This window comes from Malaclemys terrapin, chromosome 2, assembly GCF_027887155.1.
Source record: "Malaclemys terrapin pileata isolate rMalTer1 chromosome 2, rMalTer1.hap1, whole genome shotgun sequence".
Taxonomy (NCBI): Eukaryota; Metazoa; Chordata; order Testudines; family Emydidae; genus Malaclemys; species Malaclemys terrapin.
The window spans coordinates 195,002,075-195,020,889 of record NC_071506.1 but is presented as its reverse complement, the minus strand read 5'-3'; the positions used below and the strand labels follow the sequence as shown (position 1 = coordinate 195,020,889).

The window sequence follows — 18,815 nt, the reverse complement described above, 5'->3', positions numbered from 1 at the left end:
CAACATACAGTAAAGGTAACTAGAGTAGTATAGTGTTTATACAAAACATATAAAACTGAAAGTTGAAATGTAGAGTTAAGGTAATTTTAAATAATTATTCCATTACGCTTACAGTTCATCATTTGGCTAACAATAATATAGATGAGGAAATCCACTTTATGTACTTAGTAACAGCCTTAACTTTGATCAACAAGATAAATGGTATACTGTTTCAACCTAATTATATGCTTTACATAAATCATATATTAGCAATGTATATTCTGAAAGACTTTGTGAGTGTGTCTTGTTGGTCAGAGTTAACTTATGGAAGGTGGGGAGAGAGAGAGAGAGAGATGAAGTAAAGTCAGATAGCCTGGGGACCATGCAAAGCATAGCAGCTTCATAAAATGGTGGAATGGCTGATCTATGAGGAAAGGTTTAAAAAAAATGGGCATGTTCAGTCTTGAGAAAAGAAGAATATGGGGTGGGGACTGATAACAATATTCAAATATGTTAGGGGCTGTTATGAAGAGGATGGGGACCAGTTGTTCTCCTTGTCCACTGAAGGTAGGCCAGGAAGTAATGGTCTTAATCTGCAAGGGAGATTAAGATTAGATATTAGGAGAAACTTTCCAACTATAAGGCGAGTTAAACTCTGGAATTGGTTTCCAGGGGAGGTTGTGGAATCCCCATCACTGGAGGCTTTTGAGAACAGGTTAGAGGGCCGGCTGTAGGTGAAAATGGCACCCTGGGCAAACTTGTATTTTGGCACCCAGGCCCTGTGGGTGCGGCGCCCCCCATTGCCCTTGGCCCCCATAAACTCCCCAGGTTCCCCAAACCCTGCAATCCCCTCCTTCAGCCCAGCCCCTGCACTGTGCCCCCTTTGCCCGAATTCCCACACTCCCCTCCTGCACCCCTAACCTCTGTCCCCTCCTGTGCCCTAATCCCTCCACTGTACCCCCTGTACCCCTAGCCCCTCCCCTGTGCCCTTAACCCCTCTGCTGTGGCCCTTGCGCCCCAACCCCTGCACTTCCTGCCTGTGCCCAGGTGGGAAAACTGATGTGGATGCATGGAGCGGCTGGCATTGCTGCTCGCTTCCCCCCTCCAGTGCTGCTCCTCCACGCACCCCTAGGGGGCTGTGAGGTGGGGAGTGAGAAGCGACGTCAGGGCTCCCTGCATCCTGCTCACTTCCCCCACTTGGGCTGCGTATGGGGTGGACAGCAGAGCAGCAGCTCCTGATGTTGGCCTCACAGCACAGCCCAGGTGGGGAAAGTGACCTGTACGCATGGAGTGCTTGGTGTTGCTCCTTGCTCCCTCCTTCCCAGCTCCCTACGGGGGTGCTGAGGAATGTTGGGGGGGGGCCGGGCAAGCAGTATCTGTGCATTGCCGCTCGCCCCTCCCCACCCCCATTCCTCCGTCAGGAGGAAGCAGGCAGAAATCTGGGCACCCCCCCACTCCCTGTGGCACTTCCCTGCCAGCCAGGAGCAATTTCTGACTTCATACCGGCAGTGCGCACTTCTGCGCTGTTGCCCTCTTGACCATGGCGCCCCTGGGCGGTTACTCGGGTGGCCCATCCTAAGGCCGGCCCTGACACCTGTCAGGGATGGTCTGGATTTACTTGATCCTGCCTCAGCATGGGCAGGCTGGAATTGATGGCCGTTCAAGGTCCCTTCTAGCCCCACCTATCTATGATTCTAAGAGAGGAGTAGCTTTTAAGTCTAATGAATTCATTAAAGATGTATGATTGAAGTAGCAAAGTGGCTAGGAGCTCACCCAGTTAAACACTTCACATTTATTGCATAAAACATAAAGCATTGAAGAGCTAGATTGGATTTCTTCTAAGCCAGAGTTATTTGTATAATCATGAAACTTTCAACTGGGATTTTCAAAGGGGCCTGGGGGAGTTAGGTGCCCAACTCATATTGAAAGTCAATGGGAGATGAGCACCTAACTCCCATATGTCCCATTTGAAAATCCCAATCTCGAGTAATTCAAGCCGCTATTCAGCAAAGTATTTGGGCATTTGTGCAACTTTAACCCTAAAAGTAGTTTATCGAGTTAAGTGGGTTTATTCATGTGTTAAAAATTATGCATGTGCTTAAGTACCTTGCTGAATTGGGGCCTCAGCTGGCGTGGGGGCAACGTCTAGTTCCAAGTGCATTGAGGCTCTACTAAGCTGCACAGGGTTCCTGTCTCCCCCTTGGACTCGTTGCCTGTTGTTGCTGATACAAACGTCTTTGCCCAGCAGCTTTGCTGGTGGAGATCCAGTCAGTACTGAGGAAGATTGTCAATAATCCTTCTTGTGTTTCAGATTTCTTTTTCTTCTCCATTGTAGTGAGCACAAGTGCCTGTGGACATGTGTGAGTGTGAATTTGCTAGTGCTAGAACAGTTGTATTAATCTGTTAGAATCATAGAATTGTATGTCCGGAAGGGACCTTGAGAGATCTTCTAGTCCAGTCCCGTACATTTTATGGCAGGGCTAAGTATTATTTAGACCAGTGGTTCTCAAAGCCAGTCTGCTGCTTGTTCAGGGAAAGCCCCTGGCAGGCCGGGCCGGTTTATTTACCTGCCGCGCCCGCAGGTTCGGCCGATCTCGGCTCCCACTGGCTGCAGTTTGCCGCTCCAGGCCAATGGGGGCTGCAGGAAGCAGTGTGGGCCGAGGGATGTGCTGGCCGCCTTTCCCGCAGCCCCCATTGGCCTGGAGCGGTGAACCGCGGCCAGTGGGAGCCGCGATTGGCCAAACCTGCGGACGCGGCAGGTAAACAAACTGGTCCGGCTCGCCAGGAGCTTTCCCTGAACAAGCGGCGGACCGGCTTTGAGAACCACTGATTTAGACCATCCTTGACAAGTGTTTGCCTAACCTGCTCTTAAAAATCTCCAGTGATGGAGATTCCACAACTTCCCAAGGGTTATTATTCCAGTTCTTAACTATCCTGATTGTTAGGAAGTTTTTCCTAAAGTCCAACCTAAACTGCCCTTGCTGCAATTTAAGACCATTGTTTCTTGTCCTATCTTCAGAGGTTAATGAGAATAATTTACCTCCTTCCTGCCTGTAACAACTCTTTATGTACTTGAAAACTGTTATCATGTCCCCTCTCAGTCTTCTCTTCTCCAGACTAAACAAATCTAATTTTTTCAATCTTTCCTCATAGATCATGTTTTCTGGACCTTTAATTATTTTGATTGCTCTTCTCTAGACTTTCTTCAGTTTGTCAACATCTTTCCCGAAATGTGGCACCCAGAACTGGACACAGTATTCCAGTTGAGTCCTAATCAGTGCAGAGTAGAGCGGAAGAATTATTTCTTGTGTCTTGCTTACAACACTCCTGCTAATACATCCCAGAATGATTGCTTTTTTTGCAACAGTGTTACACTCATATTTAGCTTGTGATCCACTCTGACCCCCAGATCCCGTTCTGCCGTACTCTTCCCTAGGCAGTCATTTCCCATTTTGAATGTGTGCAACTGATTGTTCCCTTCTAAGTGGAGTACTTTGCATTTGTCCTTATTGAATTTCATCCTCTTTACTTCAGACCATTTCTTCAGTTTGTTCAGATCATTTTGAATTTTAATCCTATCCTCCAAAGCTCTTGCAACCCCTCCCAGCTTGGTATCATCTAAAGACTTTATAAGTGTACTCTCTATGCCATTATCTAAATCCTTGATGAAGGTATTGAACAGAACTTGACCCAGAACTGATCCCTGTGGGACACCATTCGTTATGCCCTTCCAGCTTAACACTGCACCGCTGATAACTAGGCTCTAGGAATGGTTTTTCAGCCAGTTATGCACCGGTCTTATAGTAGTTCCATCTAGGTTGTATTTCCCTAGTTTGTTTATGAGAAGGTCATGCAAGACAGTATCAAAAGCCTTATTAAAGTCAAGTATACCACATCTGTACTGCTTCCCTCCTATCCACAAGGCTTGTTACGCTGTCAAAAAAAGCTATTAGATTGGTTTGACATGATTTATTCTTGACAAATCCATGCTGATTGTTACTTATTACCTTATTATCTTCTAGTTATTTTGCAAATTGATTGCTTAGTTATTATCTTTCTAGGTACAGAAGTTAAGCTGACTGATCTGTAATTGCCCGGGTTGTTCTTATTCCCCTTTTTATAGTTTACCCTTTTCCGATCCTTTGGAATCTCTCCTGTTTTCCATGACTTTTCAAAGATAATTGCTAATGGATCAGATATCTCCTCAGTCAGCTCCTTGAATATTCTAGGATGCATTTCATCAGGTCCTGGTGACTTGAAGACATCTAACTTGTCTAAGTAATTTTTAACTTGTTCTTTCTCTATTTTAGCCTCTGATCTTACCTCATTTTCACTGGCATTCACTATATTAGAAGCCAATTGCTATTAACCTCTAATGGGAGACTGGGAAAAATTGGAAGACACTGTAAATTTTTTTAAAAGCACACACACACTCTCTCTCTCTCTCTCTCTCTTTTATAACTTCCAATACTTGAAAAATATTTTTTCTATGAAACTGATATTTGGGGTGGGGAATTGAAATCCTGGACCCATTAAAGTCAAAGGCAGAATCCCCAACGACTTCAGCAGGGCCAGGATTTAACCCAGAATGTCCTACCTAGAATTCAACAAGATAGTTTCCAGAGGGAAATATTAGTCCTGTGAGAAGTTAAATATGTGTGTGTAAAATAAGTCTTGGTTGCAAGCTTAATTGTCGTGGCCTGTATTATACATCTCACCTACAACTGACATGCAGACTCCTCTCGGGGTGAAACACTGCAAAAGTCTAACTTTGTACCATAACAGAACAAAACACTTTGGGACAGTAATATGGCAAGAATTCCATAATCATTTGCAATTGTAGGTGGAATTTTGCGAGGGAAATCGGAAAATGTCCAGAACACGGGGGCTAAAATACCTACTTTTCACAAGTCCTCAGAACATTGGTTTTATGTCTCATCCAAAAGACATTTGTAACAACACAGTGTTTCTTCACATGTTGTTGGGACATGAGTTGTGAACCAGAGGGAGGAGTACCACCTACTGAATCACCAGTGTCAATTCGTGCATCACCTAGGTTTTCCATGTGGGGAAGAGGGTCTCCCCTCTTGAAATACTGCTAGGTTTTGTTTACCTTTTAGACGTGTTGAGGGCACAGTCAGATGTAGTATGTTGCAGCTGAAATCTAGTTATGGTATCCTTTCTGGACAGCACATGGGTAATAAATACACAGTCTTTTACAAAATGTATAGAGAATTGTATTGTATTTGTAGCTGGATTTATGTGAGTGACCAAAGCTTTTTGGCAGGTAACTGAACACTCAGCCAGTTTATATTTTCCTATGTTTTCTGCTGGGCTGCATTATGAGCGAATTAGGGCTGTGTATCTCGCCTGGGCTGCAATTTCACCATTCTGTTGCTTCTCTTTAAATATAAAAGGACAAATACTAACTGTCCTTTCAGGGTGTGTGGGAAAAGAGGCAACTAGAAGGGTAACTGGGGAGAGAGTTGTGGCATCTTGCTTCCAGGCACTCTATAATTCATGGTATTGCATAACATTATATTGGGTGGAGCTTGAGGTAAATACCATGGGCTATGTGCTTTAGTGCAGACCATACCAATCCATTTGCAGCCCCTTTACACACCCTTCCTGTTTCTTCTCTTAGCTGTAATTTGTATGCATAGTTGCAGAGGGCTCCTTGTCATTGGAATACAGACTCAAAATATATATAACCATTTTGAAAACAGTATTAATTTGCACATATCTGGGGAAGAAATCTGAAGAAAATCAAAATTTGGCCCAAAGAATATTATGCTCTATTGTCTAAAGTAAACAGTTGCTGTTAAAATGACTCATTATTAGTAATTTAAAGAGTATTTTTTGAAAAAGTTAGTCTAAAATTACATAGCCTTCACATTACCTTGATGAAAGTAATGTTCTAATGTATTGTTTGGATTGCAGACATATAGTTACAAACTTAATAGTCACATCCTGCATTCTTCCAATTAGTGGCAAATCTGCCATTAATTGCAAGAGAACCTCTGATTTTCAGGCAAGACCACATCATAGATGTTAACCTTCTCCCCCCTCCCCGCTAAAATACACTTTTGCTCTTATAAAGTGCAGATTACTTTCAGATTCACCCCCTCAGATTCTGGTCACTAAATTTAGCATGCCATATTTTTCAACTTTCTCTTTGAGTAACAACTTGATAAATCTCCTCATCATCCGATGGCAAATGATTTATTGAGGTTTGCTGCATAATTAATATTACAGCTCATGTGGTGAGTGGTAGAATCCTGAAATATCTTCTGTGGCTTAGCCTGTATAGTAGAAGGAGAAGGTTGGGGAAGAGAAAAGGATAATCCAGTGATAGGGGAAGAATAGTTTTGTGACTTAAGCATAGGAATGAGAGTCAGGAAATGTGGGTTTTATTCCCAGCTCTGTCACTGCTTCCTGTCTGGCTTTGGGCAAGTCATTGCAGCTTTCTTTGCCTCAGTTGATCATGCTGTAAAATAGTCATGATAATACTTCCTGACCTCACCGGGTTGTGTGATGCTTAGTTTGCCCAGGCTTTTAAATTACTTTGAAGTGCTATAGAAGCGCCAACTGTTGTTTATTGGAATTAATGGACACTGGTTACTTTGCCTGTTCATTGAGTAGCACTTACTCACACAAGTCATACTATATGGAATCTATAAGAAATGAGAATGAAAGTAAGATGACAGTTGTCTGACAGACTGAAAAAAAATCAAAGAAAATGCCAGGAAAGATTGATGTCTCCCTGAATATTTGTCTTTTACCTCTTCTTGCAGGTTGCATGTCTTACCCATATAGCAGCTAATTACCTTAATTGCAAAATGGAAGCAAAGCGTTGGGGTACTGCTCATGGCAGTATTGTTCCTTATCAGGTAAGCAGATAACAGAGGATGTATTTTGTGCTTGTAATCTGTGGTTTTGTATAATATGGCATTGGGAAATGATTTACTCTTGCTATGACAGTGTTCTGTAATGCATCAGTATCCGGCTAGAACAAGGCTTTGTTGTTCATTTTAGATTTTGCATATTTCTTCATCAGTGGTAGATTAGTAACAGGACACTGAAAAAGATCAAAGGTGTCTGCTGAAATTGTATGACTTTAAAGCTTGATTGTTTTTCACCTGAGAGAGGCACTGAGTACAGCTATTTAAAAGAAAAAAAAAAGATGATTTGTATTGCTTGCTAATTATTGAACCAAACTTTATCACCACTGAATGCCAGTATCTTTTCCTTGTGTCTCTGTATGAGTGATATGAATGGGTTCGGGTGGTCCAAAGGTCCCACAACATTTAGGTAGCTTCCACTGACTTTGCTAATAGCTTCTCTTATCTTGTGTATGTTTTGAGGGGGTGGGGGAAGAGGAATAAAAGCCCACATGTGGCATTTTTTTTATTGGGAGTTCAGAAGCTGCTGGTATTTTGCTAGTGGTTGAAGATACTTGGAATAATATGATGCCATTTACATAAATGAGCACACTCTGATCTTTTTAAGAATTGCATCTGTCCAGTGCTGAGAACTCTGCCAGTAATCACAGAATAACCATTTGCTAGCAGATCGTTTACTTGTAGGGTGACCAGATGTCCCGATTTTATAGGGACAGTCCCGATTTTTGTGTCTTTTTCTTATATAGGCTCCTATTACCCTCCCACCCCTGTCCCGATTTTTCACATTTGCTGTCTGGTCACCCTATTTACTTGTCTTGGTGGCAGTAATAATGTGAAGATCAGCACTTAAATTTAATAAGAAGGATCTGCTGTCTAGGAACAAATTCTGTGGTTAAAGTGTGACTGTAGATGCGCACTGAGTGCTTGTGTGGGCTTGAATGGTAAGACTTTTCCCTGCACTCATCCACTGCAAATGGAAAATTTAAAAATAGAAATACAGGGATTTTTTTTTATGGATAAATCAACCTATCCATATATCAGTACAGCATTAGTACATCCATCTGTATTTTATAGAGTTAGGCCAAACCTGTAACTTTTGATCTAACTTGTTCTGAACTTCAGTTCATTTTACTATGGGTTGGGTTAAACCTCATTGATACTGGGCAGTGTAACTACCACCCTTCATTTAGGATAGTTGTAGCTCCTTTAGGTAACCAGGTAGCTGAAATAGTAGAGGCTTCCATTCTCAAAGACAGGCAAATATCACAGCCTAAAACAAAGGCATGTGCAAGGCACAGATGGGTGGAGAGGTTTTGCTGGCTATTGTGAAGGTGGTATGTCTGTGAGAGGAATGGTAGAAAGAGCAGAGATGCTGAGAGACAAGGTAGCATCAGATGAAGCCTGAACGAGCACTGGGAGTATGGACCTGAGAAAAGCTAAGAGAGGGAGCTTTTGGGTAGAGTTCTGGTGAAAACGGGCTTAGAGCCATGAGTAAAGAAATGGTCTTTTGTTGTTTGATTTCTTTTGTGTCCAGGAAAACAGGACCTCGTACATTCTTTTAAAATAAAAAGTATCACATCAAAGAAACACCTGACTCCATCATCATTTTCTCCTCCTAACTGGAAAAAAACTTGCAAAACCCAAGCTAATTGGGTCAAAGGGGGCAGCAGTTAAAAACAAAAACCTGATCCAAACGACATTGGGTTTACTTAAGTAAAACCAAAACCTGACTACCTAAAACATTTTCTTTACCCTCCTGAGCTGGGATACTTTGGATAAAATGGAACTTGGATCCATTCACCTAGTTTTGCTCTTGCTTTTGCACAACCAAAACCTAACAGATCTTGAAAAAGAAACACACAAACATGGCTACAGAGCATAAAGACTTAAGAGAAGTTTTATTACCCCTCTTCACTTATGAGCACAGAGTTAATCTATTTAGGATGCAGTGATCATAGGATAAATATGGATTTTGTTTAAATCTAGTCTAAAATATTAGTGGAAGAGTTATATTCTGGTCTACTTTCAATTTTTAAAAAGTATTTGGGGAATGTTCTTGTGGATTGACTGTATAATTATAAATAATATAATATTATAAGAAATCTTAATCTAATTAGAGTTCTCTATTTTTTGAGCTAGTAATTTTGGTGGGAGTGCTGTGGTTTTCCAGTGCTTTGGATGGATCATCTGCTAACTTTCCATTAGTGAACAACTATGGTTGTAACCATGAGAATTTTTACTTTCTAGAACTTTCCTTTGCATTTATATGGCTCCTTCCAGCCAAGGACTTCAAAGTGCTTTAGAAATATTAATTAATTATGCTTCTCAGCACTGCTGTGAGGTAAATTTTATTGCATATTATTTACAGACGGATACACTGAGACACAGGGAGGTTAAGTGACCCAGATTACACAGGTAATTAGAGCAGAGTTTAGAGTAGAATGCCAGAACCTGGATTTTTGATCCCCAGTCTTAACTATTAGAAATATTGCCTTTCACTTCCTAGAATAATATGCAAAGTTTTGAAATGTTAATCCTTCCAGAGAAATGTTTGTTTTCAAACATTTTGAGCTAATTAAATATAACTTGGTCAAATAATAAAAAGGTCATTTCAGAAAATTTCATTCTGTTTCAGAAAATCTGTTTTTTTTCCTCAGAAAATCTGTTGTTATTTTTTTTTCCTTGGGACAGTGGACTTTTTAAAAAATTTGGCATATGTGAGTCTTCAGACAGGCAGTAAATTACAAGTTTGAAGTGATGTGGCGTTTGCTACAGTACTTTAAAAATGTCAAAATGTTGTTAAATCATGGCAGATTAGGTAACCTTGGGAGTTTCTCTTTCAACAGATGTTGAGGATTTTAAAAAGCCAAAATGTAAACAATTTACAACATCTGCATCTCTATGCGTGACAGAATTCTGACCACAGTCACATCACAGTAATGACCAAAGCAAGCAGTATTTAATTAGAACATTTGAACGTGCATGTAATTAGCAAGTGTATTTGTGTTAATTGATGCCTGTGTATTCTAGGGCTTCTTCGATGAATGCATTCAGCTGTGTGTATCAAGTGTCCTCTTGATTCCTATTTCATTAGCCTGAAATCTCATGATTTTGGCCAGAGTATTCTTTGTCAATGGTTTATTTGTTCCTATGTAGAGGGCCAAATTTTACTCTGAGTATGCCTGTGCAATCCTTCTTCATTCAGAAGGGTGCTGAATTGTAACTCAGACCATAATTTGACCCCAAATGTGTGGTTTAAAAAAAAACAATCTTTCCCAATTATAATATATGAATAGACAATATTGTGTTATAATGTATGGTCTTCTAATTCTCAAACACAAGCTTCTTATAAATTTCTTCATAGTTCAATTCAATACAATTGAATGATTCACTTATTAATGACAGTGCTCATTAGCATACATCAAAATTATTCCTGGGAGCTAAAGAAGCGAGAGGCTTAGCTTTTCTCTTCTAAGCATGTTTTATCATTAGGAGTAGTTTGAGTGGGAAATATCTGGTAGGTCTTGATGGGTATAATATAGGAAATAGAGGTGAAAAGGAAAGGCATGCTATGTTAAATTTCAGAGCATTAACTCTCACACCTCCTTTCAGCCAGTAATGAGATTTGGATGTTGATAGAAATGCTCCTGTAGTTCAAAAGGCAAAATGGTCTCTATTAAGGACAAGATAGTTCAGGCAGTGAGAGGTTTTTAAAACCACAGGTCACCCCCAAAGCTGAAAATAAAGGGCCCAGTCCTCATGTGATTTGATCCAGAGGTTTTTGTTTAGAGCCTTACAAGAAACTATGTTTGGCTTCTGAATGATTAACTTAATTTGTTTAAGTTTTCGTTTACCAAAGAGGAAGAGGGAGCAAAGGTGTTGGGAGGTAGGAAATATCAGCTGGATTTTTTTTTTAAGTTGTATGTTTAAAACAATACATAAAATTTTTCAAAAATGATCTTAAGGTTCAAAAATCATTTTTATCTAATGAAACTATGGTTACATTTTACATTTTTTGTTGTGAATAAAGAATCCTTTCCTGTTTTTTACTTGCATTAATGATCAACTAGGTAGAAAAGTGGGTGGCATCCAAAATTTGCTCCCTTCCTGGACTTTTTTTTTCTTTTGTGGGTTTTTGTTCGTTTGTTTTAAATGTCCTATTAAAAATAAGCTATCCTATAGCAAGAGCTATAACATTTTTGAAGTCCCAGTTCCCAGATTGGGCCACAAATCTATAACAAAACAGAGGGCAAGAATGTTGCCACTTTTCTGAGTGGACATTGGTCAGTCTAAATGGGATTTTACTTGCATAGTTTGCACAGACAACAAGTGACCAATACAAGTGCACAGTTTGAGGGCAAACACATGTTGCCTTAAGGTTCCTCAGTTATTGTGTCCCTTTTGAGACCAGTTTGAGTAACTAAGCTCCGTCTTGCTTGCTTGCTGTCTACCGGCATCTTCATGGAATGGCTCTCTGAGCTCCTCTTCTGCTAACGGTCCCTCTCAAGGTGCCAGTGAGGCTCTCAATTATGTTTATTTAAATACTGATTTTATAATGCTAATCTGGAACCCTAGTCTCTCCACAGCTATTGAAGTGACAATACTGCAGACAAAAATTAAGATAATGACCAAGCTTATGGCGCTGCCAACACTCCAGTATTAGTATAAAGCCAGCAGACAATCCAAATAATAATCTTGAATCAAACCCTTCATTTGCTGTCCCTTGATCCACTTTAACAGCTTGCAAAATGAGGTGCATTTTGCAGTGTACCAGGAAGACTAAAAAAATACAGGCTCTAGTTGACCAAGGAGGGAAGTGAATTCCAAAGTTGTGAGAGCCCTTCCTGGGGAATGCTTTGCCATGAGCCCTCTCCCATTTAGACTGATGGGGTTCCAATTTGAACACCTCCATTGATCAGTACTCCAATAATATTTTATGGAGAGAGACTGTCTCTCAGCTGACCAGGTTCTAAGCCAGTGGTGGGCAACCTGTGGCCCATCATGGTAATCTGATTGCGGGCCGCGAGACATTTTGCTGACAATGACCATCTGCAGTCATGACTCCTTGCAGCTCCCAGTGGCCGCAGTTCACCATTCCCGCCCAAAGGGAGCTGCAGGACGCGGCAGCCAGCACTTCCCAAGGCCTGCCGCGTCCAGCTCCCATTGGCCGGGAATGGGAGCCACTGGGAGCTGCAAGGGGCCGTGCCTGCGGACGGTCAATGTCAGCAAAATGTCTCGCAGCCCACAATCAGATTACCCTGATGGGCCGCAGGTTGCCCACCATTCTTCTAAGCTGTTGACGCTTTTATATGTTAAAGCCAAAACCTTGAATTCTATCCTGACACACTTAGTGGCAACCAGTGCAGTTTCTGGGGCACTGATGTGATGTGTTCCCTGAATGAAGCAAATTTCAATATTTAGGCAGTTGCATTTTACACTAGCTCCAGTTTCCAAATTGTTTCACCATGTAGCATCATCATCATCATTATTATTATTATCTTTGTTACCATAGCACCTAGAAACTCTAGCTATGGACCAGGACCCCATTGTGCTAGGCACTATACAAACTGAAAATAAAAAGCCAGTGCTTGCCCCAAAGAGCTTACAATCTAAGTATAAGACAAGAGACAATTATGGATACAGACAGACCAATGTGGGAGTACAAGGAAGTAGGTCAGCATGTTAGACAGTCATATAGCCTCCTGATGTAGCATCAGCATTACGGTAATCTAATGTCAAAGGGGCAAAGAAGTAGCTAATTGTAGCAATGGCTGTATCCAAAAAGAAAAGGCACACTCTTCTAGCCAATCTCAGATGGAAATGTGCCCTCGACCAGACATGTTACCAGAGTAGCCAGGAGTAACCAAGGATCTTAATAAAGCACCCAGATTTAGAATTTTTGTTGAAATGTATGAACTTTCTCCCCAGTCAAGGTGAAAGATTTTTGCCGGTTCTAGCTGCTTTACCAAACTAATAATATTATCTCAGTCTTGTCTGGATTACACCTCAGATGTAGCCCACCACTGGGTCATTTGTTCCAAAGCACCTGCCAGGACAGATATGATGGAGATCTAAAGAAGCATGATATAAGTATTTAAATGATGCCTTTTAGCATACTTGTCAGCACTCCAATGGACCAGTGGTCACTCCAACTCTAACACTCATAGCACTCTGGCTAAAATCCTCATCCATAGGGAAACTTTCAGTGAAATATAGGCTCATTGTTCATGCCTTTATTGGTAAATGTCTCTGGAGTACCATTTGATCAAGTCCTTAAAGCTCTCCCAAAAAATTTAAAAAACAAACAAAAGAAATAACCCTCCACTACTAGATCTTATTTCCATCCCAAACCTGTCTTTAGATATTGTTATGTTTTCATTGTACAAACCAGGAAGAAGAGCAGCTTTTCGTTGCTGCAAGACAAGGGAATCAGTAAGAGTATAAAGTAACAGAGGGTTCTGTGGCACCTTTAAGACTAACAGAAGTATTGGGAGCATAAGCTTTCGTGGGTAAGAACCTCACTTCTTCAGATGCAAGTCAGATGGAAATGTGCCCTCGACCAGACTGTCAACATTGTAAGAGTATGTTTACAATGAAGTGTAAGTCCAGAGTTTGAGCTCTGGCTCAAGCCTAACCATCCTTCTGTCTACACACAAATTGTGTTAACGTAGGGTTTGGACCCAGGATCCCACCGAGGTGGAGGGTCCGTGTCTGAGTCCAGCTGGGACCCAGGCTTCAGGGCCTATTGCATTGCAGTGTAGATGCAGCCTTGCTGGCTTCATGCTCTGGGAGTCCACCAAAAGTATTCCACAGTCCCATGGGCTGACTTTTTTTGACACCTGGACAGTCAACTTTGGTGGACAGTCAAGTTTTCCCACACTGAACCATAAACAAAGGACTAGAGCAGCCACATTTTGGGATGGCACTAGGAAGTTTGGGATATGGGTGGTTGGACTTGGGCCCACATAATGCAGTGTAGAGGGTGGAAACCCAGGTTGGGAGCCACGATTCAACAATTCCTAACCTGGGGTTACAAGAGTGCAAATGCTCAAACCCTAAGTTAACAAACACGCAGTCTGCTAACTCAGGTTTTACTGGCTCTGGTCTTACCCTGCTGTCTAGACATACCATTAGAAGCCAGGGTTGCAGGGTGCTGTCACACACATATAGAGACAATTGCAGTCACTTTCATAGAATCATAGAATGTCAGGGTTGGAAGAGACCTTAGGAGGTCATCTAGTCCAACCCCCTGCTCAAAGCAGGACCAACCCCAACTAAATCATCCCAGCAAAAGCTTTGTCAAGCCGGGCCTTAAAAACCTCTAAGGATGGAGATTCCACCAGCTCCCTAGGTAACCCATTCCAGTGCTTCACCACCCTCCTAGTGAAACTATGTTTCCTAATATCCAACCTAGACCTCCCCCACTGCTCCTTGTTCTGTCATCTCCCACCACTGAGAACAGCCTAGCTCCATCCTCTTTGGAACCCCCCTTCAGGTAGTTGAAGACTGCTATCAAATCCCACCTCATTCTTCTCTTCTGCAGACTAAATAAGCCCAGTTCCCTCAGCCTCTCCTCATAAATCATGTGCCCCAGCCCCCTAATCATTTTTGTTGCCCTCTGCTGGACTCTCTCCAATTTGTCCGCAGCCTTTCTATAGTGGGGCACCCAAAAATGGACACAATATTCCAGATGTGGCCTCACCAGTGCCGAATAGAGGGGAATAATCCCTCGATCTGCTGGCAGGGCTGGCTCCAGGTTTTGCCACCCCAAGGGGGAAAAAAAAAAGCCAGAGTGCTGCCGCCGAAGAGCAAAAAAAAAAACAAAAAAAAGGGCTGCCCCCAAAGGGTTGGAATGCCATCCCTTGAGAAGTGCCGCCCCAAGCACATGCTTGGAACGCTGGTGCCTAGAGCTGGCCCTGTCTGCTGGCAGTGCTCCTAGTAATGCAGCCGAATATGCTGTTAGCCTTCTTGGCAACAGGGCACATTGTTGACTCATATCCAGCTTCTCATCCACTGTAATCCCCAGGTCCTTTTCTGCAGAACTGCTGCTTAGCCAGTTGGTCCCCAGGCTGTAGCAGTGCATGGGATTCTTCTGTTCTAAGTGCAGGACTCTACACTTGTCCTTGTTGAACCTCATCAGATTTCTTTTGGTCCAATCCTCCAATTTGTCTAGGTCACTCTGGACCCTATCTCTACCCTCCAGCGTACTTACTTCTCCTCCCAGCTTAGTGTCATCTGCGAACTTGCTGAGGGTGCAGTCCATCCCATCATGCAGATCATTAATGAAGATGTTGAACAAAACTGGCCCCAGGACAGACCCTTGGGGCACTTCACTTAATACCGGGTGCCAACTAGACATTGAACCGTTGCCCACTACCCTTTGTTAATCAGTAAACCCAGTTTCACTTTTAAATCCAAAGGAGCATTCTCTCTTTAGTTTGTTGTTTAAGATCCATTTTCACGAGCAGTCACTACATAGATTTCCTCCAATTTCCCTTTACTCTATATTGTTCATTCATCTGTCTTTCTACATAGTTGCAGTCAAGCAGCTCCTTACAAGGCTACCAGTAACATCATTTACCTCAGATAGAAGAGTCATAGAACCTTTTCAATCTATATCAATTTTCAGAGCACTTTGAATGGTCCCACCCATTGTGTCAGCCTCAGGATGTTCCATCTGTCTTAGGGTTTGGTCAGTTATTGTGTCTGTTGTTTCACAAAATTACTTGCCCTTTATGGATCTGAAAGCTGTTTCTTTGTGCATTCTGATCACTCTTCAAGACCAAAATTATTAATATTTGTATTGCAGTAACACTCAGTGGCCCCAGTTAGGGATTGGAGCTCCATTGTGCTAGGCATTGTAAACACCCAAAAAAGAAGAGTCCCTGCCCCAAAGAGCTCACAATCTAAGTATATTTTGAGAGACAACAGATGGACAACAAACAGATGGAAGGTGCACAACGATAACAATGAGACTATTATGATCAGCATAATAAGCAGCTGTCACCATATACCGGCCATCTAACCAACAGCATTGCTACATTTTCCTTGGCAACTGCATCTCCGGTTCTGTGCTATGGAATGTTTTACATCTCAGAGAGCTTACAAAACGCACGTCAATTGTACTGTAGTCGCACTCCACAAGAAACAGGGATCAAAGTAATCCCCTACTTCATTGACAGCTAAATCTAGGTTAGACCCATCCCTAGAACTTTGTTTATCTGGAGATCTGTTTTTTGCACTTGGCTTGGCTTTCCTCTGTAGGCAGGACAACCAAAGTAATGTCAACCATTCAGAAATTTCAAACTGTGCAGCACTGCTTGCTTCACCGGAGAATGCAGCCATGCAGCTGTTTTCTATTCTGCTTTGAGCTGGTCTTCTCTGGGATCACTTCCATCCTGTGACCCTACAGTTTTTACTACTTTGAGCCAGAATCAGAAAAGACCAGAACTTAGACAGTCTGATAAGTTTCCTTCTTTGGGTAAACTTTTCTTCCTTTTGGTGGTTCTGGACATTCATTCTGTTAAAGGGCACCTCTTTTTCAGATCCTCAGTGGACTATTCTAACAAAAGATGTGACTCGGTCTGGTACGAATAGAATTTGTCAGAGGAATTTGTCTAAGTCCTGCTTAGAGTCAAAGCAACATATAAGTGTTCTAGATCTAGGAAACACAAGAAAAGTCCTCTTAGTTGTACAGGGCTTCTCTTAGGCAACCTTGTGCTAGTCCAGATAGTTACTCAGTTGCAGGCTATTTAACCTACCACTGGAGACCAACAGTCCCTCATTCCTCTTCAGATGTTCTTCTGGGCAGTGAAAAACCTCACTGCTCTAAGAGCTGCCCATTTTACATTAAAAATAAATTTTAGGCTCAGATGGACTGAGTACAAACTTTGTTCCCCTAGGAAAATGTGGTCTCTTCACCGTGATTATTTCAGTCCCCAATGAACAGGTTGGGTATCCTCAACATGTGTCTCCTCTTGTTCTGTGAATGCTCAGCTTCCCAGGTTTTGCTCCAGATACTTCAGTTGCCTAGCTTGTCTTCTTGATCTGCAGGTACCAGGGTCTTTTTATTCTTTTCCATCCCCTTCCTTGGAGGATGGTCAGAAAGATAGAAGACACAAAGGCATAAAACATCCTCCTGGATTCTGCATGACCAAAAAGGATCTCATTTGCAGACTGGATCTAATTGTGCATAGAAATAAGGGTCCTTTTGGGGGTATCTAGTTATATAACTCTGTGTCATTCCTTCATCAAGATATTCAGATCCTTACCCTGATTATTTGCATGTAAAGACTAACCCTTGACTACAAGAGGATTTCAGATATTCATTGAGACCCTCTTAATATCTAGAATTGAAATCCTGGCCCCATTGAAGTAAATATCCTAAAAGTTGTTCTTCTGTACACATCAGCTATTATGTGATCTGGAAGATAATCCAACTGTGGTAAAAGAAGTCACCTAAGTCGGCAAAAGATTCCTCCCAGGAAAATGGTAGATATTTTTTTCATCCATGCTTTGATTGAAGGCATTGTTAGCAGTGCTCAAAGGCAAAAAGTCCTGGGAGAAGGAAGGGGATCATCCTGCAGCATGGTATGGTTAGCGCATATTGGTCAAACAATTTTTAGTAAAAGTTAAACCTCCTGTTAAGTAAATGATCCATACCCAAAAGCTGAATCTAGGAGTTACAGAAACTTCCCAGAGAAAGACCTTTACCTCCAAGATGGAGGAGGGATAATCACAAAGTTTCTATGTGGTCCTTATACAGGCTTGTGTAGATATTCTAGAGCAAGCTCGCAGCAGTTGCAGCTGGTGACAGAACCTCCCATCTCTTCTTGAGAAGTAATCTCACCATAGTATGTATAGAGGTTGTTACAACCTGCCCTAGTACCCCTCTCTACTCACCCCAATCTGTTGCAATTGAACCCCTTCAAGGAGTCCCACATGCTTCCAAGTGAACTGGGTCTCGGTAGTGTCTAGTCACTGTTTTTAGTTCTGGTAGGGTGACCAGGTATCTGGTTTTTGACCCAGTCAAAAAGGAATCCTGGCAGCTCTGGTCAGCACCACTGAGTGGGCCATTGACTGTCTGGTTGGCGGTGCCGCGCAGCAGGACTGGCAGGGTCCCTGCTAGCTGCCGTGCCGCACAGCTCCCGGGAAGCAGTCGGCATGTCCGGCTCCTGGGCTTAGGGGTGGCCAGGGTGTGTGTGTGCTGCGTGTTGCCCCATCAGGATTTCCGAGTGCTGAGAATGGAGCTGCACCCCCAACCCACTCACTGTATGTTGTTGACTAGTAATTGCAGAAGAGCCAATGTATAATACATTTCTCCCCACCTTTGTCTAGCTACATTATAAACACTTTGTTGCAGACTCTCTCTCTATATGTGTATGTCCAGCATCTACCATCCTGGAGCCCTGATCTTAATTGGGGTCTCTAGGCACTAAATAGCAATTGTAATAATAAATTATGTGGAAGTATATGTGTTAGTGCATGCTAGATGTGTACACATGAATACGCGTGTGTAGCTGCATTTAGGTGTGGGAGTCAGTTTCTTACTGATTTATTTAGATAGGAACATGCATAGGTGTACATTTCTGTGGTTGTGCTCTATTGATTTGTATTTGGGCTTCAGGAGTGGGCCTTTAATGGACCCATTGCAGCTGTGATAACGTATGGTCCTAATGCCACACATAAAATTACTAGGGCTGTCAAGCAATTAAAAAAATTAATTGCGGTTAATCACACTGTTAAACAATAATAGAATACCATTTATTTAAGTATTTTTGAATGTTTTCTACATTTTCTAATATACCGCTACCTCGATATAATGCCACCCGATATAACACGAATTCGGATATAACACGGTAAAGCAGTGCTCCGGGGGGAGGAAGGGGGCGGGGCTGTGCACTCGGGTGGATCAAAGCAAGTTCAATATAACAC

General features: G+C 42.2%; 1 protein-coding gene across 3 annotated transcripts in view; it reads left to right on the top strand.

The window, feature by feature from the left end:
- Nucleotides 1–18,815, top strand: part of SUGCT (succinyl-CoA:glutarate-CoA transferase) — a 483,356-nt gene that overhangs the window by 94,796 nt on the left and 369,745 nt on the right. For 2 of the 3 annotated variants that reach the window (XM_054019419.1, XM_054019421.1), the window contains exon 9: nt 6,774–6,869. The exons of the other annotated variant lie outside the window; for it this stretch is intronic. In XM_054019419.1, the coding sequence (XP_053875394.1) occupies nt 6,774–6,869 (96 nt within the window). The remainder of the gene's footprint in view (nt 1–6,773; nt 6,870–18,815) is intronic. 3 annotated transcript variants of the gene reach the window in all.